A 25,264-nucleotide genomic window follows, 5' to 3' on the forward strand; every position below is an offset into this window, starting at 1 on the left:
TACAAACAGGCAGAGGCAGAGAGAGAAGCAGGCTTCCTGCCAAGCAAGGAGCCCGATGCGGGACTCGATCCCAGGACCCTGGGATCATGACCTGAGCTGAAAGCAGCAGCTTAACCCACTGAGCCACCTAGGTGTCCCAAGATTTTTTACTTTTTCATTATCTCAAATTGATCTGTCCTCCTTTATGCCAATTTTGTCAGCTCCTATCACCAGTTTCCTTGCTTCTCTGACTTCTACGGAATTTACCTTTTTACTTTACTTTTAGATGAGTCAGGATTTTGTCCTGGTCTTCATTCTAAAATTGGTAAACACTCTCTGGGGCTAATAATACATTATATGTTTATAAGAAAACAAAAACATTATTAAATAAAATTGGTAAAAACTGAAGTGTTTTGATCTAAGAACACCAAACCTGTGTTCTACCTAGATCCATCAAGTATTCTTCTTGAACAAAGAAGAGAATCGTATCTTCATCATAGTAGGGTTTTCATAGAAGTAGGGTTTCAGAGAAATTGCAGATTTTTTTTTTTTTTTAAAAAAAGACACATTTATTCAGCGTCATGATCAGACTATTACATTTAGCAATCAACAGCATGGGTGCAAAAAAAAAATCTACATTAAAACCCTTTGTTGGAATGCTTTACACTTTCCACAGAACAGAAACTAAAATAACCTGTTATACAATTAGTCACAAATACAGTCCTCGAGTTTTTTTGCCCATACACATGAGTATTGTCTAAAACATGTCTTCTTTGTAGCAGCTAGGCCCTGCCACCACTGTGCTTGGCTGAGTTCACAAATCTGTTGTAACCTGTAGCTTCCCTGTCACTTCTCTGGCTCTCCTCTCCTGCTAAGCTTTGTTTCCTGGCAGTAATTAAAACCTTCTGCCACTGCCATAGCTGCTGCTGCTGCTGGAACCACCATAGCCACCTTGGTTTCGTGGTTTGGCGAAGTATTGGCCTCCACCACCATAAGGGCCAGAGCTTCTGCCTCCAAAATTGCCTCCTTTCATGGGTCCAAAATTTGAGGATTGATTGTTGTAATTGCCAAAATCATTATAGCTTCCGCCACCTCCAAAGTTGCTTCCATCATTACCAAATCCGTTATAGCCATCCCCACTGCCACCATATCCACCACCACCTCGACTGCCACCAAAGCCACCTCGACCACTGAAGTTTCCTCCGTGACCAAAGTTGTCATTCCCACCAAAACCACCTCCACGACCACCACCAAAGTTTCCAGAACTACTTCGACCTCTTTGGCTGGATGAAGCACTAGCCATCTCTTGCTTAGAGAGCGCTTTCCTTACTTCACAGTTGTGGCCATTCACAGTGGTATTTTTGAATGACAATCTTGTCTACAGAATCATGGTCATGAAATGTTACAAAAGCAAAACCCCTCTTTTTGCCACTGCCTCGGTCAGTCATGATCTCAATCCACTTCGATTTTCCCATACTGTTCGAAATAATCTCTTAGATGATGTTCTTCAGTGTCTTCTTTAATGCCACCAACAAAAATCTTTTTCACAGTTAAGTGGGCACCAGGTCTTTGAGAATCTTCTCTTGAGACAGCCCTCTTTGGTTCCACAACTCTTCCATCCACCTTGTGTGGCCTTGCATTCATGGCTGCATCCACCTCCTCCACAGTGGCATATGTGACAAACCCAAAGCCTCTGGAGCGCTTGGTGTTCGCATCTCTCATTACCACACAGTCCGTAAGTGTTCCCCATTGCTCAAAATGGCTCCTCAGACTCTCATCGGTTGTTTCAAAGCTCAGACCTCCGATGAAGAGCTTCCGCAGCTGTTCAGGCTCTTTGGGAGACTCTGACTTAGACATGACGGCGGTGGGAGGGGAGACTTTAACGATGCTTACTCGGCGGCGTCCACGGGCAGAAAGGAGTAATCTAACGAACGTATCTAGAAGTTGCAGATTCTTAACCTTCATTTAGTATTTAAAAATTTTATAAATAATGATATGACTAAAAGTTTGTACAGATAATCTTATCTGCTTGGGCTCTCTTCATCCCTAATCTTTCTAACTTCCACTCAAGAACAACAGAGCTCTGGAGAGTTCAAGTGTAGGTCAAACAGTGGTAGAGTTAGAATCAGGATCAGAGGTTGAAACTAAGCCTTCTGATTCCTAGCCCAAGGCTCTTTCCGCTTTACAGCCAAGATAGTTACACACTTGAAAGGTTATAGATTGTGGATATGTCAGTTACAGTCTCTATAGAAAATAGATGGGTGTCTGCCTTCAGCTCAGGTCATGATCCCAGTGCCCTGGGATTGAGTTTGGCATCACACTGGGCTCCCTGTTCAGTGGGGAGCCTGCTTCTCCCTCTCCAGCTCCCCAATGCTTGTGTTCTCTCTCTTGCGATCTCTGTCAAATAAATAAGTAAAATCTTTGAAAAATGTATATTAAAAAAAAGAAAACAGCCACCTGGGTGGCTCAGTGGGTTAAGTCTCTGCCTTCGACTCAGGTCATGATCTCAGGGTCCTGGGATGGAGCCCTGCATTAGGCTCTCTGCTCAGCGGGGAGCCTGCTTTCCCTCTCCCCCTCTGCCTACTTCTCTTTCTCTTTCTCTCTCTGTCAAATAAATAAATAAAATCTTAAAAAAAAAACAGGTAACAACCTTAAAATAAGGTATTTCAGAGAACATTTGTATATATACATGTTAAAAGTATGTATACAAGTACAAAAGATCTTTTAAAGGAACTATAAAAGATTTCATTAAGCTGGAATTAGAAGCAACAGAGATATTATTATTTCTAGGCCCAAGGTGAATGAAGAAAGGGAATGAGTACCGGCATCCTGGAAGAAAATGTCATAGGGTCAGCTTTCTGTAAGAAGCAGTGACTGCTGATAAAAGGTAAGATCCATTCCACGGTGAAGAGGAATAAATTTCCTCACCTCATTCTCTTCCTTGTCTCTGATCTCTTGCTGGAAGTCTGCATTGTCCAAACCCAGAGAGCATTTGCTTCTGTCTGTTTACATGGTTGGTGCAAGTCAATCTCTTGGTGCAAAAGTAGGATGGAGATGAGTAGAGAAATTTGCAGGAGAAAAGTTAACATAACCAGTGCTCTGGTTCAGAGCATACTCTGATGCTTTTAGTTACAGTGAACTGTAAATATTTCAATAAAAGGCAAAGATCAATCAGAGAATTTTTCTGTCCCTTTATTCTTTTTCAAATGCAGATATCTGTTTTCAGCGTCCTCTTTGAATTTAATTGTCCAAGCATTCAGTGGCTCCAGAGGTACTGCTTTCTTTGTGATTTGGTACTTTACAGTTAGCAGTAGGAGTGGGGTGTCCTCACCTTTAAGCTAAGCTTCTGAAGGCATGACATACTTGTCCCCCTTTTATTACCTTCTTTCAGGGTAAGTCTTGATGACATCGAAGCATAATTTTCTTATTTCACGCAAAATACAGAAAGAGAGTATTTTTAAAGTTCTCTAATAGAAATATGAAAAGCAAATGAAGGACTTTTAGCAGGAAATGTATAGGCATTACCTAGTTTCCTTTTTACTTACTATAGGCATCCTTTGTTTTGGGGGGAAAAACATACAGATTAGGTACAACTTGCTAGACAACTAAAGAGTGATTGTGTATCTTATTGTCCAATTCTGTAAAAGTTAAAGAGAATGCTATTAATTTTTATGCCAGGAAAACAATTGTAAATTGGGACCAGCTCAGGCAAACCAGACATTTTGTCATCGTTAACTATGAATTATTGTCACTGTCTGCTAATTCCATCTGTTTCTCATGAAAGGAAAAAGAAGGAAAAAAAAATGGATGCCAGGATCCATGTTAAAGATCTTCTTGAGCATCTTGCATAACATACTTTCCCTTGAAAACTACATAATCTCATTAAATTAGTGGATTTTTCTCTGTCTACTGTAAACAGATAATCTGGGAGTTCAGGGGAAAAATATTATGAATGAATCCCGAGGGAAAAAAAAATTTAACAATGAATTTTCATTTAAATAATGAAAATACAAAGTCTTAAGTCTTCTATGAAGCAAGTAGATATGGATCTTTACTCCTGTAACCAGGGGACCATGGATTTATCTAAACCCTAGTATTTTTTGATCCTCACATTTTAAAGCTTCTGGGAATTGTATTTCTGCTGAGTGGCAGAAATAAAATTTGCTTCAGAGATTGATTTTTTTTTCTTTTTTTCTGGACAAGTTACTCAGTGAGACTATACATATGTGAAGGTAAAGATTTTCCTCTAATAAAGTGTTTCAAGATGAAATGAATCCAGGAATCTAAACTGTTCTACATAATATTGCAAAATATCGTCATTGTAGTCATTTTGTATTGGGATTTTGACTGTCCAATGCCAAGTCCCTGCTTATTCTCAAAAAACCCCACAAAACATGTGTTTTTGTATATGTGAATGTTTGCACGTGTGTTCTTATGTATTTTGAAGTTGAGATTTCAAGACTGTAGGAAAGACATATGAATATGATTTTCTTTGTATTGTGCTGAAGAAGCGATCATATAAACAAATTGACCTAGGTTTGGAGCAGTACAGTCTGGTCTAGACTCAAGGCCAAATAACTCAAACTTGGGAAAGTGTACCATTCTTGGATTATGGTGTGCAGTAACTCTGCATCTCATGATACCAGGGAGGGGACACTATTTATGTTCTATTATAGTATGGTATATTATTGTCTAGTTAGGGTCATAGCATGTGGCAGAGACTGGTTGCTAGCTCTTCACCAAATTTAGGTGTGTTCTTCCTGTGCGCACGGATAAATATATGTATCTGTCTCTTTTGAAGTTGAGGATGACTGTATACTGAGATGTCTCCAATAGAGCAGAATCTGCAGTGGCTGAGCTTCTGTTCTTCCAGGCCATCCCTGAAACAGTCCTTGCAGGATCCTCCTGGCCCTTTCTCCTCCTACCAGCTTAATACAGATGAACATAATGATCATAAAAATTGAAAAGGTGGAACTGCAGGATAGAAAGACTCCTAAACCGTGTCTTAGAGGAGAAAGCCTCAACTGGTTAGGAACATTCATTTAACTGCTGCTGCTTTTCTTCAACTTTGTCCTCCAAATCTTGCACAAATACCTTTCTCTGGCAGATGCTAAACCTGAAACTCACCGGCAAGAAAGAATGGAAAATAAACTTTTCAGGCTTCTAGTCTCTGTGATATATGAAAGACACTAGAAACACTGGGATTTTCCAAGGTGTTAACAGAAAATAGATTGCCATAGGTAATTTTTTTCCTCAATTTACAGGCTCCATAAAAAAACATTTAAGAAATGAGTAATTTATTTAGTAACCAAGGAAATTCTTCCTATTTATTGAATTAGAATACAATACCATCACCATCTCCACTGCTATCACCCTAATCCTAGCAAATATCACCTCTAACTCAGACTACTAAAATATCCTCCTGTTTCTTCTGGAATCATATTGTACTTTCATGGTCATTTCCCTTGACAACAATAGACAGTGATTTTATATTCAAACATGTCATTCCTTTGCTTAGAACCCTCAATGACTTCCTTTAAATCAAATTTAAAATTAGATTCACAGTCCATACCTGGTCTTCAAGGCAGTAATGATATGTCTCTCCCTGCCCTTATCTATCTTTATTTCCAATTGCTTTTTCCTCTTTCTCACTTATCTGCATTTGCTTTGACCTTCTCACAAAATACAAAAGGCATACTCCCAGTTCTGGGAATATGATGTTCCCTTTGCTAGAACTATGATTTCCCTAGATATATTTATCACTTTATTTGATTGATAAAATATTACCTTATCACTGAAGTCTTTCCTAACCAAAATATTTGAAAAATTACTCCTTCCATCATTGTCCTCTTATTTTCATTTTTTTCTTATCATTTTTATTATCCCTGGTACCTACTTTCTGTCAATACATTTAACATTACTTGAGATACATACATTTATACATGTATGGTATATAAATGTATAGTGTGGACCTTAACCCATCCAAAAAGAGCTCTCCCCCCTCTTGGGGAGGTTGCCTTTAAGACCCTGAAGCATGTCGCTTTATAAGAGTGACTTTGTCTGGGGCCGTGGATCAGCCAAATAATAACAGTGTGATTTAAGGTAGAAGCTTTGTGTCATTCTTTATCAACTTGACTTCTTTAGGAGCTGGAAATCAGTCATGTGAGCAGTGAATGCTTACCCCTACTCTTACCATGATGGAGTCCCAACAAAGAACTTGAACACCAAGATTCAAATGAGCTTTCCTTCTTGGCAGTGATCCTTGTATGTTGTCTTACATTGATATCTGGGAAAGTGATGCTGTCCTTGACTCCATGGAGAGCAGACAACAGAAGGTCCACATTCAGACTTTTTCTGGATTCTGTTGTATATTCTTCTTCTCTTAGCTGATTTTAGTCTATATCGTGTAATGTACTATAACTGCGAGAATACAGATTTCTTGTGAGTTTTGTGGATCCTTCGAGGAAATTATGGAAACTGATAGTAGTTTTGGGGATATCCTAAACTTGCACCGGGTATCAGGAGTGAGTTCTCTAAATATGCGTGGACTGTGTTCTCTAAATTTGCAGTTGGCTCAAACTCATTTTGTGTGTGTGTGTGTGGGCAGTGTGCATTTTGTTTTTGTTCATAGTCATAATCTTAAGTAGCTAGTACAATTTCTAGCATAGAGTAGGTATTCGTTAAATGTTATAGTGAATAAATTAATGAAAGTGGCTAGATAGAATAAGTAAGAAACCTAGACAAAATCTAATGAAATTCAATACTAAAGAACCATGTTGAGAAAAGCTTCCAAATAATGTATATCCAAATGATTTTTATTATATTAAAAATAATGCTTTGGTCAAAATGGTTGCCTCTGTCAGTCACAACTCTTTGAGATTATACATGTGTTTATATTAACTGGGAGTCTTAGATATGTCTTTTCAGTTTGTAGAAGTCACCACCAGATGGTGATATTTTTATTAGATAATAAGTAATTTTAGTCTTCAGATTCATCAGTTTATGGAGAAAAGAAATCAGCTATATGCAATATAGTACTTACTACTAATAAAATATAACAGGGTAAGCTATTTAAAAAGTACAAGATATCTACAAGGGTATTTCTTACAGAAACACATTTTTACATTTTTACTTTGAAGAGTAAGTAGACTTTATACTGATGTAGCTTACCTACGCTTACTGTTTCTAAACAAGGATTGGGAGGAGCCATTAATGCATATTCATAGCCCCTATAGATTTTTCTTTAGCTTCAACTACAGTTGTCTTGGACAACAACAACAATGGCAATGTGCGGCCCCATCACAGGACCCTGACCTGAGCTGAAGGCAGATGTGCAAGTGACTGAGCCACCCCTAATACACCAGAACTTTAAAGTATATCCAGTGTATAGTTAATTCAATAGCCAAGGGCAATTAAATGGGAATATCCTAGTTTGGGGTTTTTGTTTTGTTTTGTTTTTTGTTTTTCCAGTTCTCCCAGCATAGGCCCAAGTTCAATGAAAAGAAAATAGTACACAGGAGGGAAGGAGTATTACTGTCTTCCAGTCTAGTTCTTGTGCTCTTTAAATCTTGACTTCCATCATCTTCTTCTCTGTATTAAAGAGCTATACCAGTTATAAAGGATTTATTTCTACTTAAATCTTTATTATTTTCTTCAGTTTTATTATGATTCTGTTTCTGATTTCCTTGCTGCCAAAAACCATACTGTAAGAGAACAATATCGCCTTTCTCTTTCATAAAATTATACATCTAAATTTAATATATCAAAGCTTATCTTTTACAAAACATTATTAGAATATTCAACTTCTGTTTTTATAACAGGCATCCAGTGCCATTAATTTATAATATTTGATTGATCTGGTCATTTGTCATTATGTTAAAATAGCCCTCCATTAAAGGGCACCTGGGTGGTTCAGTTGGTTAAGCAGCTGGCTCTTGATTTCAGCTCAGGTCATGATCTTAGGGTCCTAGGATTGAGCCCAGTTCACCGCAGAGTTGGGCTCTGGGCTCAGTGGGGAGTCTCCTTCAGGATTCTCTCTCTCTCCCTCTCCCCCTCTCCCACACTCTCTCTCTAAAATTAATAAATCTTTTAAAGAAATAAAATAGCCCTCAATTTTAGGGATATAAAAAGGCATTTTAAATAAAATATATTTGTAATAACATATTTGATTTTGAATTTATACATTAGACATTACTTGAGGTTTGCTTTACAAACTCTACTAATGGCATTACTTTTGCTTCCCAAGTTTAGAAGAGGAGATATTGAGAGAGTAAAAGAGACATAAAGTCCAGTGAAATAATTACTTCGAAAATGAGTTCTTGATGGCAAAAAAAAATAATCTTCTGAAGTTGAAACAATCTGAAAGTCCATATAAAATAATTTAGAATTCTGATTCAGTATAATGAAATATAAATCCAAATTAATCATTTAAAAATATAATTCACTCAGTCTGTAAATAGTAAATAAGATATGTGAGTGAGGTGTGGTGTGCACAAAGTCAAATACCATGTAAAATGTCAACTCAATAACTTTGGAAAATAAACATTTAAGTAATACATTTAATGTATGTTTAAAGAAAGATCAGAATAAAGCATTTTGAAGTAAAATCACTTCATAATTTTTGAAATATATATTACTAATAATCTGATAAGGTGATTCTTGCATTTTCCCAATGTAACACATTTTAAAATTAGTGCCGAAATGTATACCTTTATTACACTCATGTAATAAAATGTATTGAATTTGCTTGAGATATACATGCCTTTGAGGAAAAAAACTGAAAAGCACCTAAAATTAGAATAATATTTGTATGAAAATTTTCTATACTTCAAGAATGGCCAAAAAACGTTTGCCACATCTGCAGCTTTAGAAACACACCTTTATTTTTTTACTTAGTGGATTTCCTTGGCTTTACCCAGAACTTTGTTAATCTAATTGAGCATACCTAACAAAACTTAATCTGGCAGAGTTTTTCCCCAATATCCATTCAGATAAAACAATTCTAGAAATGATAATGTGCACATTTATAACCTTTTCCAATAATGTTTGAGTTATGGACTACTAATTCCACTTGTAACATACAACATTTTGTTTCAAGGGAATCTTGACATAATGGAAAGATGAAAGTAAAATACTTAGATTTAAGAGAGAAAGGAAGAAAAATATTTAGTAAGCAATTTTTACTTTATGAAGAAAACTATTATTTACAGACTATGGGCATGCATGTTTCAAAGTTGGAAGCTAGCTAGTTTGCCATTTTACATGAAAATATATTTCTTAAACATGGGTATAAAGCTAAAGCAGTAACTGTAATAAGCTTGATTTGCTAGACACATGTAGACAATTCTCTTTAAATACAACACAGAGTTTTGCTACATTTTTCCATTCCCAAAATATCTTCTTACCCCTTGCAATAAAGGCCAGCCTTACGTGTTGAAACATGAGCATGTGAACAATATATTCATTGAATTTATGCAATTTTCTGTTTATTCTGAGGATGACAAACAGGCAAAAACATTAGTAAATGAGGCTGATATTTAATCTAGAAAACAGCTTTAGGAATCAGATAAGATACAAATTTTTAATTACCACAGTGTGTGATCTACAGGTAATACATCAAAAGCACTTAAGTGTTTATACTAGTTCCAGCTGCTTACCCTAAAAACAGTTAACTACTAAATCTGTGAATCTTATATAAACCAACAAGTAATAAAGGAAATCAAATAGCCTCGGAACAAAAGTGTTAGGTCAGCAGTTTGAACTTGCAGACCCGTTTTTGCCTTTATTAGACCAAATGATCACTAGTTACCCTTGCTTTCTTCCTCTCTTTTTCTGTAAGCTTTATTTAACAACTGGATTTCCTCCTGGTAGCCATCCTTCTCTTGATGCTGTCTTTTACTGTTCTGCCTATGTGCTTCAACAGTGTCCGGAATGGAGATGTTGATATCAGCATCGGGATTACTCGTGGGTAAAAAGAGAGAGTATGAGGCTGTTTCCCCTAAATCACAAGAAACAAATCTGTTTTCTTTCCGTGAGTAGCGTAGGGATGGAGATCTGACCTGTGTAGAGGACTGGCTGATGTTGCTAATGATTGACACAGTGTCCAAGGCTTCCTCATTATCACAAATTTCAAGAACTTCCAAGTGTATTTTCACACTGGTGTCCGCAAATGTGGAGGGAGAATCTTCTGAGTTTGGTTCATGGCCAACACTTTTGGATCGATAGACTTCTATTTTCTTAGAGGCTGGGGTTATTTTTTGTCCTTCTGCACTTACCTCATAGGTAGAAAGAGAGAGGGTTTTCCCCGTAGGTGCTTGAAGAGACACAGTCCCTTGGAATGCACACAAGGGAATGGCAAGGGCACCACCAGAACGCTGGGGACAAAAACAAAATTGTTACTACTGAAAACTAGTTTCTGGAATTAGGACATTTAGAAATTTATTTTATTCATCAATATGGTAGAATTTTTTTCTATTTCAGACCAATTTCCCTAGAAACCTTTTTGGTGATATTTAAATTCTACCATGAAAACACCATAGCTCAGTTTCTCCTAGGTCAAATATAATATCTAAATGAGGACAGTCAGGAACCTTTCTTTGAAGATAAAGGACATATTCCTGTAGCTTATGGCAAAATTTGTTTATTGTTGGGGGCAGCAGTCAGTGCTTCCAAAGGCAGAATATGGACATAAAATTGAATGCATATATATAATCTGAAATTGCTTTTATATTTTTGTTACATTAAAAAGTTTGCATAGGTTGAAAGAAATGCAGACTGTGTTATAAAAATGCTCTTTTTTTCCTATTTAGTATGTCACAGAGAATGATAATTGTGAAACTGTGATTCAAATTAAGTATAAAGTATTATTCAGCTGTTAGGTTTGAGCATTCAGAAGAGGAACCAAATGTCCCCAGAACAGTGCTACACTGTGCTCACTTTTCCATGGAGAAATCACAGTCATTAAAGTAAATCTAATAATAGAGAACTCTCCCACATCTCTGCAAAAACTTTCTTGAAGGTTAGAAACTTCTATATTTTATTTAAAACTTTGTATGTTAAGATTTTTTAAAATCTGTACTTGCCACTGATAAGTGTTTAAGAAATGAAAGAAAACAGACTCTTACAATAGCCTGTGTTTTATACTATTGATTCATATCTTCATACTTCCAGTTGACTTGTTTTCTTTTTTGATTACATGTGAGTCTCAGAAGGTACCAAACTTCTTGAGCAGTGCTCTCAAAGCTAGATCCCCAGACTAACATCATCAGCATTACCTGGTAACTTGTAAGAAATGCAGATTTTTTTGAGCCCTATCCAGACCTACTAAATTAGAAACTTTGGGGGTGGGTTCTAGCAGTCTATTTTATTTATTTATTTATTTTTAAAGATTTTATTTATTTATTTGACAGAGAGAGATCACAAGTAGACAGAGAGGCAGGCAGAGAGAGAGATAGAGGGAAGCAGGCTCCCTGCTGAGCAGAAAACCCGATGCGGGACTCGATCCCAGGACCCTGAGATCATGATCTGAGCCGAAGGCAGCGGCTTAACCCACTGAGCCACCCAGGTGCCCCTAGCAGTCTATTTTAAACAAGTGATTCTGTTGTATTGTAAGGTTTGCAATCCCTAATTAAAGAAATGTTGTAGTCCAGAAAAAGAAGGGGAAGGAAGATGGTTAACACTTTTCATACATGCGCCGATAATCTAAGAAGCTGACTTACCAACTGGATTGCCTTAAATGTGTCTTTATAGAGAAATTGGCATGAGGGTTCATGGTATTTTGCCAATTTTGGATGACCGACCTTTCTTTTTGCCTGTAAATATGCCAGCTTTAGCACTGAAATTCTTGCATCTCAGGAAACTTCCCAGTTCCAGAAAAAGCAGGATAGCTGGTCACCCTATTTGCCTTGAGCATTTTGTATCTGGACCTAAGTGTGGCTTTAGGAAGCCCAGGACTACAATTTGGATTCTCTTCTACTAAGAGAAAATTTCAAGGGAGGATTTATCATAAGATTCATTTGGGTGCCTTCATGCCCAATTCTTTGAGTTTAGGGACAGTGAAAAATATAGTCTAGGGTGTACAAGACATGTTACTAGTCTTTTTTAGTTATTCTCTATGGAGAAGTCTTGAATCCTCTTTATCCATAAAGGGTCCTAAGAACCTAAGTTTAGGGCCTTGTACCCTAAAGGGCTGAAAACTTTCAAAACTTACACTGTAAATTTCAGTTTACCCTTCTGCTGAGACAAAGAACTTCACCAACTTCGTATGTGCGACTGAAGCAGAAAAGACAGGAGCAATACTTAGGTTCATTACTGTACCAAAGCATTGTTTGAGTGGTAACAGCTTTTTGGCAAAGGGGAAATGGCCTTCATTTTTTTTTTTAAACTTATGCTTTTATTTAACATTTGCTGAGTATTGCAGTAGTACTTCCTATCAAAAGTTTGACTTTTCACAGTTTCAGTTACCCATAATCAATTGTGATCTGAAGGCTGATGATCCTCCTTCTGCCCTATGATCAGAAGGTCAGTAGTAGCCTAACACTGTGTCATAGTGCTTATGTCATTCACCTCACTTCATCTCATCATGTCAGTATTTTATCATCTCATATCATCACAAGAAGAAGGGAATGAATATAGTATTTGTTTTGAGAGAGACATACACATTCACAAACCTTATATACTGTTATAATTGTTCCATTTCATTATTAGTTATTTCTGTTCATCTCTTACTGTGCCTAATTTATGAATTAAACTTTATCATAGGTATGTCTGTATAGAAAAAAACACATAGGATGTATTGGGTTTGGTACTAACAGTGGTTTCAGACATCCATTGGGAGTCTTGGAATGTATTCCCCATGCATAAGGAGTAAGTAGTGTTTGTACAAGATTCTGAACTTGCATTGGGTATACAGATAAATATGCTATTTCTTCATTCAAAGACCTCACAGATATAGTTGGGTGACAAAAGCATGTAAGAAAGAAAAAAAAATTAGTTCCAACTATTGTAGTAGAGATAGGAACCAAGCTCTATGGAGTCCAGGAATGACCACTTTTGGTAAAGAGATTTCATATATTCATATTTTAGTAAAGAGATTTCATACAGGTTGGCATTTGAAATTGATCTTAAGAAAAGATTTGCAGTTTTAAAAGCTTTGCTTTGTGAATAATAAGTCATGAGTGGAAGAGCCAAATTAAAGACTTTCCATCTTGAGAGAAAGTTTTATCAAAGGCAGAAATTTCAGTTTTTTAAAATAAAAACAGACTGAGTTATTACTTAGAAAATTTGTCATTTAATAATGTGAATTATAAAAATAGCGTCCTTCATTCTGAGAGCTAGTAATATGAAAGCTGGACTTCCTTAAATCATACTTTACTGCAGGAAGAAAAAACAACCCCAACTCATTGCTTAAAAAGTTATTTTCTCTTTGACACGGTATACTGTGTAAACAAAGTCCTATGGAATATACTAGTTTAAAAAAGAAAATTGGATGAGAAAACTGAGTTATCAGACAGTGTGCTCAGCAGTACTGGCATGTCTATTTTAAAAGAACCTTCACTAGAGCATCAATAGTATGACCATATCTTTATCTGTACAAACTTGCATCACTGATGAAGAGTTAATATAAAAGCAAATGTGAATTTTTTTGCATCTGATTTTATACATCCACATAATGCAGATTTCAGTAGCTCTCATGCTAACTTAAATGAGCAAAAACCTTTACTGAGTTATCAAATGACATCTCATTAAAAGTGGCATTTGAGAATTGCATAGAACCAGAGTTTAGCTAAGTATGAAGTCTGTTATTCTGAAATAGTGCACAAAGTCTTGAGTTCTCAAAATTAAACTGTGAGGGATACATGGGTGGCTTAGTTGGTTAAATGTCAGACTCAGTTTTGACTCAGGTCATGATCTCATGGGTTGTGAGATCAAGCCCCAGAGCCCCATGTTGGGCTCCATGCTCTGCAGGGTGTGTGCTTAAAGAGTCCCTCCCTCTGTTCTCCTCCACTTGCATGCACCTGGGTCTGGGCTCTCTCTCGCAAATAAATAAACCTTTTTAAAAAAATTACACTGCATAACATTCTTATTCAAAGGGATAGTCTCCATTTGACAGTCACAGAAGTAAAAACACAGAGACAGATTATAAAGAAGCAGATCTGATGCTGGCGAGGATGCGGAGAAAGAAAGAAAGAAAACCTACACTGTTGGTGGGAATGCAAGCTGGTGCAACCACTCTGGAGAACAGCATGAAGGTTCCTCAAAAAGTTGAAAATAGAGCGACCCTATGACCCAGGAATTGCACTACTGGGTATTTACCCTAAAGATACAAACAAACATACACACACACACACACACACACACACACAATGGAATACTATGCAGCCATCAGAATAAATGAAATCCTGCCATTTGCTACGACGTGGATGGAACTAGAGGGTATTATGCTTAGCGAAATAAGTCAATTAAGGAAAGACAACTATCATATGATTTCCCTGCTATGCAGAAGTGGTGATGCAATGTGGGGGGTTTGGAGGGTAGGAAAAGAATAAATGAAACAAGATGGGATTGGGAGGGAGACAAACCATAAGAGACTCAATCTCACAAAACAAACTGAGAGTTTGGGGGGCAGAGGGAGAAGGTGGTGGGGTTATGGACATTGGGGAAGATATGTGCTATGGTGAGTGCTGTGAAGTATGTAAACCTGGTGATTCACAGACCTGTACTCCTGGGGCTAATAATACATTATATTTTTATAAAATAATAAAAAATAAATTATTAAAAAAAAAGAAGCAGGTCTGAGCATACATCTTCACACTATTAATCCAAAATTGACAGGTTAATTTCAGCAAAATGGTACTGTCACTTTAAGCCAATTTAGCAGTTTTAATGTTACTGGTTATGAAAATATTTTATGTATAAGTTTTTTGGTTTTAGATTTGTGTAAGAACGATATATGTAAGGATTTTTACTAAATATTGTTCGTATATTTTAAAGCAAAAACATAAGAATTTGATTTGACAGTTAGATTCGTAGATTTTTTTTTCTTTCAGAGAGATCTATTGTTTAAGTTAAACATTCCTCCAGATGAGGGAAAATGAGAGCTTGAATGAAGGGAGAAGTAAAGGGATAAAGATTCAGGGAGATATCTAACAATTTGTGTAAAATGAACAGAGTTTCCACCTCTTTTAGGAAGGATATGGAGGGCAGACTAAAATGAAGAGAGATGGGAAGCAAAACAGACTAACTGAACCTCTAGTATTAGGACTGGGTTAGCTGGTAGGGCTATAGCAACGGAATGAAGAAGTTGTCATATCCTGGATTCACAGAATACACAAATACCAAGCTCATAAACAATTTCATTTCCATGTGACTCATACTACAATATATCCAGGCTGGAGAATTATAAGAATATGGCATAAGTGTACTTACCCTAGGTGGAGTGAGGGAAAAGGAGACCTGGGCAGGGCTCAATTTTTATAGATGAAAAGAAATATTTGATATCAGTGCAGTTATTTAGCATTGTTCTAGAGGTCCTAGCTAGATAACAGTCAAGAAATAGTGAGCAGGAAAAATAAAATTATCATAATCTTCGGGGCACCTGGGTGGCTCAGTGGGTTAGATCTCTGCCTTCATCTCGGGTCGTGATCTCAGGGTCCTGGGATGGAGCCCCAAATTGGGATCTCTGCTCAGCAGGGAGCCTGCTTCCCCCCTCCTCTGCCTGCCTCTCTGCCTATTTGTGATCTCTGTCTGTCAAATAAAAAAAAAATCATAATTTTCATGTGAAAATATTGTATGCTTTGAAATTCTAGAGAAGGGATTCTAAAAAAGAACTAATTTGGGAGTTTTGTAAGGTAGCTAATTTGTACGTAAATGTTAAAATAACAGCAGTTACCAATTAAAAAATATATTTTAAAAATATCCCATTCAAAATAGTAACAAAATTATAGAAATATGTAAGAATATATGAAAAAAAGCCCACTATAATTAGATATCCTGAATAAATAGGAGACAAAAGAAATAATATTTCCACATGGAAAAATTCTATTGTAAATATGGGAATTTATTTTATTATATTGATTTAATACAATTTAAATAAAAAACTTAATAGAATACCAATGAAATTTTACTTTAGAACATGAAAAGTTCCTCCTAAGATTTATCTGCAGATTTATAACCAAGAGTAAATGTATAACCAAGAAATTTTGGAAGTAGACTAATAAGGCAGATTTACAAACATGATATGAAGGTACAGTAATTAATACAGATTGTTAATTGCAAGATATAATAAGTTAAGCAGTCAAGAAACAAAATATAGTCTATCACAAAGTTTTTCACAAAGATGGCATTTCAAAATAAGAAAGGAATCAAATGGCTTTCCATTACAAAATTCAACTGAATTCCTTTTCATGTTATAAGCAAAAATAATTTCTTGAGTCTTAATAATTCTTTTAAAATGCTGTGTGAAGGAGACCTTTACAAATCTGGAATGAAAAGCAGAAGTGACAAAAGAGGGACAGATTTGATTGCAGAAAAACTGAAAATATCTATATAAAAATGTATGCTGAAAGCAAAGATAAAAAACAAATGGCATCCCAGGAGAAAATATTTGCAGCATACATAGGACAAAGTTTAATAGTTACATAGAGAGTTTCTCCAAATTAGTGAGATAAACATCCCAGGAGAAAAAAAGAAGTGGGCAAAGCAATTAAAGGAAGAACTACAAGTGGAGAATAAACATACAAAAACATACTCGATTTCACCAATAATCAAAAAAATATAAGTAGAAACAATGGGTCATTTTTAGCATCTCAGATTACCCTCCACCAAAAAAAAAGAAAAAGTGAGAGAGCGAAATTAATAAAATGATAGATGCCATCTTTAGAGTACAGCTTGATTGTATTTGATTATAAAATAAAACTACATATACTTACCAGCAATCCTATTTCTGTGAGTCAGTTCTACCACCAAATATCAACACATATATTATTTGTTTATTTCAGCACTGTGGTAAGTCCCCAGATAGAAATAACCTAAGTGTACTCGAAAACTTTCTTGAAAGAATGAAGTAAAGCTATAAATTCTGCCTGGGTAAAATAATTTCAATACATTTTGAGTGATAATAGCAAGTTGCAAAACACTATGTAAAGTATGATCCAATTTTCTTGTAGAAAAACATCTACCATAAAATGACTCAGCAAATTATACATGTGTAGGAATAAAAGATACATAGACACACAGCACACATATGTATTCTAGGCACAGAAAAGATTTGAAAGGCTACATTCCAAACAATTATTTCCACTGAAAGTAGATGGGGGGAGAACTTCATCTTTAATGGTTTATATATCTAAATTTTTTGATGATGTTGATGATTTTGCTTATGGAAGTGTATTAGGTAATAGAGAGGGCAGAGAGTGCAAAATATTACTAGAAGGGCATCCAGGGTGTGGGGTAGGGTACTGAGTGTGTGTTGCCTATGATGATTGCTCAAAGTTCAATTTGGTAGTCAGTTTGGAGTTTGTGCTGCATTTGGTGTTTGTGCTGTTTTTAGGTTAGAAGTGAGGAGACAAAGTATGTGCAGGGTACTGTCTCAAAATTTTGCCCTGATAGTTTGATTGTTTAGAATAAGAGTCCCAATTGGGATACAGTTTATTTTCTGTTTGAATTTTTTAAAGAGTAGCAAACAGCACTTTTGACAAGAAAAAGAAATATTTTAAATTTTCAGAAAGGGAAAGGATCATCTTGTCCTAAGCAGACAAAATAAAGTGACAAGGGTCAGTAATGAGTTACTAATTTTGCTCCTCACTAATTTTGCTGCAAAAACTATTATAAACATTTGGGTCCAGCAATCTGTCAATGTAAACATTAAGTTCCAATAAAGAATTCCACTTCAGAAAAAAATACTATATAATTTGAGTTACAAACCACAGTATAGTCCACAGATTTGAAAGCCATTCAAAAAGTTGAAAAATCATTTCAAAATGAGACTAAAAGTAAAAGACACTAAATCTTAAATGAAAATTAATATTAATTGTGAGGAGATAAAACAAAAAAGCCCTGTTATTTTTTATTTAATTTATCTTCATCTTTGTACTGAGTTGACTAGCGTGTCCCCTCCAAAACTTATTAAGTCTACTTGTATCTTGTGACTATGATGTTATTTGGAAATAGGGTCTTTTCACACATAAACTTTTAAAATGAGGTCATAGTGGATATGGGTGGGCCCTAATCCAGTGACCAGTGTCCTTTTTTTTTTAAAATTTTATTTATTTATTTGACAGAGAGAGAAATATCATGAGTAGGTGGGGGGTGGTGGGGAGCAGGCCTTCTGCTGAGCAGAAGCCCGATGTGGGGCTCTATTCCAGGACCCTGAGATCATGACCTGAGCTGAAGGCAGAGGCTTAATCCACTGAGCCACCCAGGCGCCCCAACAAGTGTACTTTTAAGAAAAGAGAAATTTGGACACAAACTCACATAGAGGGAAGATAGCTATGTGAAGGAGGAGACAGCACTTAAGAGTTCTTCTATTGTAAACCAAGAAAGAATGACCCACTGACACCTTGACTTTGAACTTCTGGCCTTCAGAAATATGAGACATAGATGTCTGTTGTTTAAACTATCTTGTTTGCAGTAATTTGTTACAGCAGCCCTAGGAAATTAATAGAGTTTTGTGCAAACACATAATGAAACATTTGCAAAGTTCTGCAACTGCCAGTTTTCTTCTGGAGACCAGAATTGCATGGCATTTTTGTCTAGTCCACATAGAATGTAATCTCCTCCAGGGAAAGGAACATTTTTTTGTGGGTCTTTATTTTCTCTACCATCTATACCAGTGCCTGACACATGATGGGCTCTCAAAAAATACATGTTGAATGAATAAATATGTGCATGAATGAATGAATCTGCAACATTGACCTTGTAGATTTTTTTAGATTCCGTACTTTAACTTCCTAAAGCAGAAAAAATAAGATCATCTTTCAAAAGTATTGCTGTTTAAAATTTATTTTTTTTATATTTTAACAGCCCTATATAATAAATGATAATTACAAATACATCAGAAGAAGGTGATATTAGAACATATCCTTTTTATAAAAATAAAATAGAATATTATGGGACCCAATTGTGTGTGAACATTTACTTCATGATAAAAAAATGATAAGATTCAGAGAGCATAAAACTAGTCATTTCATAGTCTCTGCTTTCTTCCCATTTAAAAGTCTATGAATTAGCATATGCTGTCAGGAATAATGATAATCCATTATTGCTGTACTCCTGAGTGTAGGTGGCTGGGAGCTTTTTTATTTGGAAATGAAAAGCAGTCTCTAAACCTCACAAATGCTTCAGAAGGAGAGAGCATGCCCTGTAAATACATTAGCACAAATAATCCACTCTGATAATTGATTCAGACTTAATGAACTTGGGCATATTGAACTTTTTATTTCCTCACTATAAGCCTCTAGGTGAATTCAGGGTGAAATTATAATATAAAAGAGTTGCTCCAAATTTCTCTCCTAACAAGGTGAGGTATTGTGTTATCTGAATCACTCAACTTAAGAAAGACATATTGTAACACATAAAATCATAGCACTTACCAGAAACTACAGAGTTCTGATTTCTCATTTTATAAAGGGAGAATTGACACCAGAGAGGTGAAGCCACTTCCCAGGGTTATGCAAGTAAGAGTAGTAGGACAGGTATCTTCATGCCCAGTTAAGTGCTCTTTTCCAATGTACCATTTTGTCACTTTAAAATAAATCTGCTTTAGTCAAGAGTAGATCAAAGGTTTTTTTGCCCTGGAAGCCAGAATTCTATCACTAACTCATGAATAATCTAAGTGACTGACAATTTTAATATAAATTAAAATCATATAGATGATCTTTAGGTTATTTAGGTGACTTTTAGGCTTCTTAAAGTACATACATCGAGAAATTAAGTCAAACAGACCATCTAAGATGGTTAGGGGAAAAGAGATAAAGACACTAAAAATAAACAAAAATAGCAGGGAGAATGAGAACTTTATGAGAAAAACAATAAACTGGTTTTAATAATATTTTTGGAATATTACTTAAAACTATGACTGCAATATTTTCATATATTCAACATCTAAAATATTCCTTGTGTCATCTTGCCACCTTTATTTAAATGTTTAGTACACTAGAATAAGGAGGACACATGAATTACTCAATTAGAAGAGAATAAGGGCAAGAAAATGATGGCCTTTATAAAGGGCACCATGTATCATAGAAAGTGCTAGGTGTTTTAACACATATCCCATTTAATCTTCACAGATCTTCAAACCGTAAATTAAGCTTTTTTTAATTGATGAAAAGTTTCACAACTGAGTAACAAATTTAAGATTGATATTCATCATAAATAATTACTGATTCTGCTAAACACAAGCCATATGTCAGACTTCTTACTAAGCACTGTATATATATTTTCTTACTTGATTTTCATATCAACCTTATAAAATAGAGACAGTTGGGGCACCTGGATGGCTCAGTGGGTTAAGCCTCTGCTCAGCAGGGAGCCTGCTCCCTTCCCGCCCCCCACCTGCCTTTCTGCCTACTTGTGATCTCTCGCTCTCTGTCAAATAAATAAATAAAATCTTAAAAAGAAAATAAAACAAAGGGACGCCTGGGTGGCTCAGTCATTAAGCACCTACCTTCGGCTCAGGTCATGATCCCAGGGTCCTGGGATCAAGCCCTGCTTCGGGCTCTCTGTTCAGTGGGGAGCCTGCTTCCCCTCTCTGACTCCCCTACTTGTGTTCTCTCTCTCACTGTCTCTCTCTCTGTCAAATAAATAAATAATATTAAAAAAAAACTCTAAAAAATTTTAAAAAAATAAAATAGAGACAGTCATTATCCCAATTTTATAGATAACATAATTGAGTCATGAGGATTTAAGTAGGTAATGCAATAGTCCAATCCAAATCCAGGATTATCTGTCTCAAACCCCCTGCTCTTAGCCATTCTCCTACTTCAAGGCATAATGTTTGTGATAAAATATGAATAATCATTCTCCTAATTCAGCTAGAACCCACTATGTCCTGTGGAAACAAAGGAGAAGTGGGATTAATTATTCACACTAGGAAGTGAAAGGAGTATGTATGTATGTGAGTATGTATTTATTTTTAAATATTATTTATTTATTTGACAGAGAGAGACACAGTGAGAGAAGGAACATAAGCAGGGGGAGTAGGAGAAGGAGAAGCAGGCTTCCCACTGGGCAGGGAGCCTGATGCAGGGCTTGATCCCAGGACCCTGGGATCATGACCTGAGCCAAAGGCAGACACAGACCAACTGAGCCACCCAGGCGCCCCTGAAAGGAATATTTAAAGAAGATACTTGAGAAAATAGTTTCTAAATAGGGTTTTAGAAGATGATTTCAGTAGGCAGAAAGTAAGGAAAATGTATTCCAGGATGAGGGAATAGTAAGAGCAAAGGCAAATGGAATTTGGAGGGAATGACATAATACAAGTAAATGAGACTAGAAATAGAGGTTGGGCCGAGGGCCAAGAATCCTGTACACCAGTATAATGAGTTTTGATTATATTCCATCGGCAAGAGGTAAATGTGGTTTTTGTCTTTACATTTATGGAAAGGAAAGAAATTAAGATATATGGAAGTCCTCTTCCATATAGGTAGTACACTTGGCACTTTACATGTGAAATCTAATTTAATACAATAATCTATAAGGGAGGTAAAATTATTTCCCTTTTATAGTAAGCAAATTGAGGTCTGGAAAGCTTAACCAACTTGCTTAGGTTATAAAAAAGTTAAGTTTTTAACTGTGATTTAAATTCAGCTCAGATTCCACATGTTTTCTACTATCCCATTTAAAGTCTAAGAAGATAATGGGGAGCCCTGTGAAAGATGGATCAGAGGAAGCGGACCATGGTGTCAGGGAGACCCATTAGCAGGTTTTTACAATCATTGTGTGCAAAAGGAAAGGGAATCTGAGTTTCAGTACTGATAGTAGAAATGGCAAATGTGGGATGGACTCTGAGGTAGTTGCAGAGGCAAAATTTGAGAGTGGGGAGGGTCATGGTAAAATATTGCTGTTGAATCACATACACCTGCCATAGAACTCAGTTCAGTCACTATTGCTATAATCCTTACCTCTAAGTTTCGGTTTCTCATTTCTAAAATATAAAGAATAAGTGAGTTAATAGATGTAAAATGATTAGCTGAGTGTTTCACACAAGTGCTCCATAAGTATTAGCTGTTAGGTATGATTAGGAGGTGAGTAATAGAGAGAAATCCATGATGTCTTTGAGATTTCCAGTGTTAGTATCTAGTATCAGTAATTGACATAAAGAGCTTAGGAGAATGTACATAATGTAATTCTACTTTTGCAAACTTCATCTCCTAATCAGGCAACATATTCCTCTGCAGTATTTTACCCTAATGGCCTAAATATGCTAAATAAAAGCCAAAGATTAGCAGAAGGGGTTAAAAACATGACAACTAGGGGCACCTGGGTGGCTCAGTGGGGTAAGCTTTGGCCTTCGGCTCAGGACATGATCTCAGGGTCCTGGGATCGAGCCCCACATCTGCCTTTCTGCTCAGTGGGGAGCCTGCTTCCCCCTCTCTCTCCATCTGCCTTTTTGCCTACTTGTGATCTCTCTCTCTCTCCCTATCAAATAAATAAATAAAATCTTAAAAAAACCCAAACATGACAACTACATACTGTCTACAAGAAATTCACTCCAAATATAATGCTATAAGCAGGCTGAAAGTTGAAAGATGAAAAAAGATATAGCATGCAAATATCAATCAAAGGGAAGAAGAACTGGCATATTATTATCAGATAAAATAGACTTCCAAGCAAAGAATATTACAAGAGACAGGAAGGATTATTTTAGTAATAGATCAGTCTACCAAGAAGAAGGTGTGTATACACCGAACAACAAAGTTGAAAAATCCATAAAGCAAACTGATAAAACTGAAAGGAGAGATAGTCAAGTTCACAATTACAGCTAGGTAACAGAAATTCAGCAAGGATATAGAAAAATACCATCAACTAACATGATCTAATCAACATTTATAGAAAATTTTTTAGAAAGAAATGCTTTTATTTGTAGAAAACTATACAGCAAGAACAGAATACAGATTATTTCCATGGAAAATATACCACGATGGATCATATCTGGGACATAAAATAAATCTCAATAAATTTAAAACAATGAAAATTATACAGAATGTATCCTCTAGCCACAGTGGATTCAAGGTAGAAATAAATAATAGAGAGATAACAGGAAAATCTCCAAGCCCAGAAAGTAAAGACGCTTTTAAATAAACCATGAGTCAGAAAGAAAGTCTTTAAGGAAGTTAAAAAACACATTGAATGAAAATTAAAATACAACCTATCAGAATTTGTGAGATACATCTAAAGCAATGTTGAAAGGGAAATTTAAGGCACTAAATGCATACATTAGAAAAGAGGAACGGTCTCAAGTCAATAATGTAAGTTCCTGCTTCAATAATCTAGAAAAAAAGAGCAAAATAAAATTCAAGCTAGAATACGGGAAGAAATCCTCAGGATGAGAGCAGATATCAGTGAAATTGAAAACAAAGCAATAGAGAAAAATCAGTGAAGCAAAGAACTGTGTGTTTTTTTTTTAACAGATTAATAAAATTGGCAAACCTTTAGCAACAGTGAAAAAAAGAAGACACAAATTACCAATACTGGGAATGAAACTGGACATCACCACAGTCTGTGCTGAAGATAAAGGATTACTACAAACAACTGTGCACATTTAAATTTGACAACTTAGAAGAAGAAATGGACCAATTCCTTATAAAACACAAACTCTAACAATATATCAGCTATGAAATAGATCATTTGAAAAGCCCTATAACTATTAGGTAATTGAACTCATAATTTTAAAGCTCTCAAAAAGAAATCACCAGGCCCAGATGGTTTCACTGGAGAAATCTGCCCAACATTTAAAGAATTAAGATAAATTCTACACAATCTCTTCCTGAAAATAAAAGAAGGAACACTTCTCAATTCACTTTACAAAGGTAGTTTTGCCTTGTTAGTAAAACTAGACAGTACGAACAAAAACAAAAACAAAGACAAAACCAAAAAACTACAAATCTATATTACTTGTTAATTAAGATGCAAATATCCTTAATAAATATTAGCAACTGAAATTCAGCAGTCAATTAGAAGAGCTGTATTCCATGCTTCAGTCGGGTTTATTCCAGAACTGCAAAGCTAATTTCAATATTCAAAAATAAGCTGATGTGATCCACCATATTATTAATAGGCTAAAGAAGAAAAATCACATGATTATATCAATTGATATAGAAAAAGGACTTGACAAAATTCAACATCCACTCATGATAAAAGTAACAATAGAGAGTAAATTTCTCACTTTGATAAAGAACATCTATAAAAACCTTCCAACTAACATATTTAATGGTGAGAGTCTGCTTTCCCTAAAGATCAAGAACAAAGGTAGATGTCAGTTCTTACCGCTCCTATTCAACATATTGCTGGAACTTCTAACCAGTGCAATAGTCAAGAAAAGGAAATCAAAGGTAGATCAGAAAGGAAGAACTAAAACTGCAGATGACATGATTGGTCTATTTAGATATTTTCAAAGAATACAAAAATTCCTAGAACTAACAAATAAACTAATCATAATTACCTGCAAGTTAAACACTGTATTTCTCTATAGTAGCAATGAACATATGGACATTAAATAAAAGATACAGTACCATTTACAATTGCTCAGAAAAGTGAAATACTTGGGTATAAGTCTAACAAGATCTGTGTAGGACGTATAAGCTAGAATCTACCTGAAGGAAATGGAGAGACATATGTACATGGACTAGAGGACTCAACATAGTAAAGATGTCCATTCTTTCTACATTGAAATGTAATACCTTTAAAATCCCATCAAGTTTTTTTTGCAGATATAGACATGATTACTCAAAAATCTGTATGAAAGGGCTAATGAACTAGAATGGTAAACTTATTTTGGAAGAATTAATATAGTGGGAGTATTCAGTCGACCTAACTTCAGTAAAGCTATGATAATCAAGACTATGCTGTTGGTGGAGAGATAAATAACAGAACCCAGAATAGAACACCCACACAAATATGCCCAACTGCTTTTAGACAAATGTGCAAAAACAATTCAATAGAGGAAGGATAGCCTTTTTAATCAAATGGTGTTGGAGCAATTGGATATCCATAGGCAAACAAAAACCCTAGAACTAAGTTTCATATTTTATTCAAAAATTACCTCAAAATAAATCACAGTCTTCAATGT

At 35.7% G+C, this 25,264-nt stretch overlaps 1 protein-coding gene and 1 pseudogene across 1 annotated transcript in view; both read right to left on the reverse strand.

The window, feature by feature from the left end:
* Window positions 1-860: 860 nt before the first annotated feature.
* Window positions 861-1,912, reverse strand: LOC122910455 (annotated as a pseudogene).
* A 7,448-nt stretch (window positions 1,913-9,360) lies between these two features.
* Window positions 9,361-25,264, reverse strand: part of GPR149 (G protein-coupled receptor 149) — a 72,226-nt gene continuing 56,322 nt past the window's right edge. The window contains exon 4 of the mRNA XM_044255088.1: window positions 9,361-10,352. Within this exon, the coding sequence (XP_044111023.1) occupies window positions 9,780-10,352 (573 nt within the window). The 3' untranslated portion in view covers window positions 9,361-9,779. The remainder of the gene's footprint in view (window positions 10,353-25,264) is intronic.

The sequence above is a fragment of the Neovison vison genome, chromosome 6 (genome assembly GCF_020171115.1).
Source record: "Neovison vison isolate M4711 chromosome 6, ASM_NN_V1, whole genome shotgun sequence".
In the NCBI taxonomy this organism is placed as follows: Eukaryota; Metazoa; Chordata; class Mammalia; order Carnivora; family Mustelidae; genus Neogale; species Neogale vison.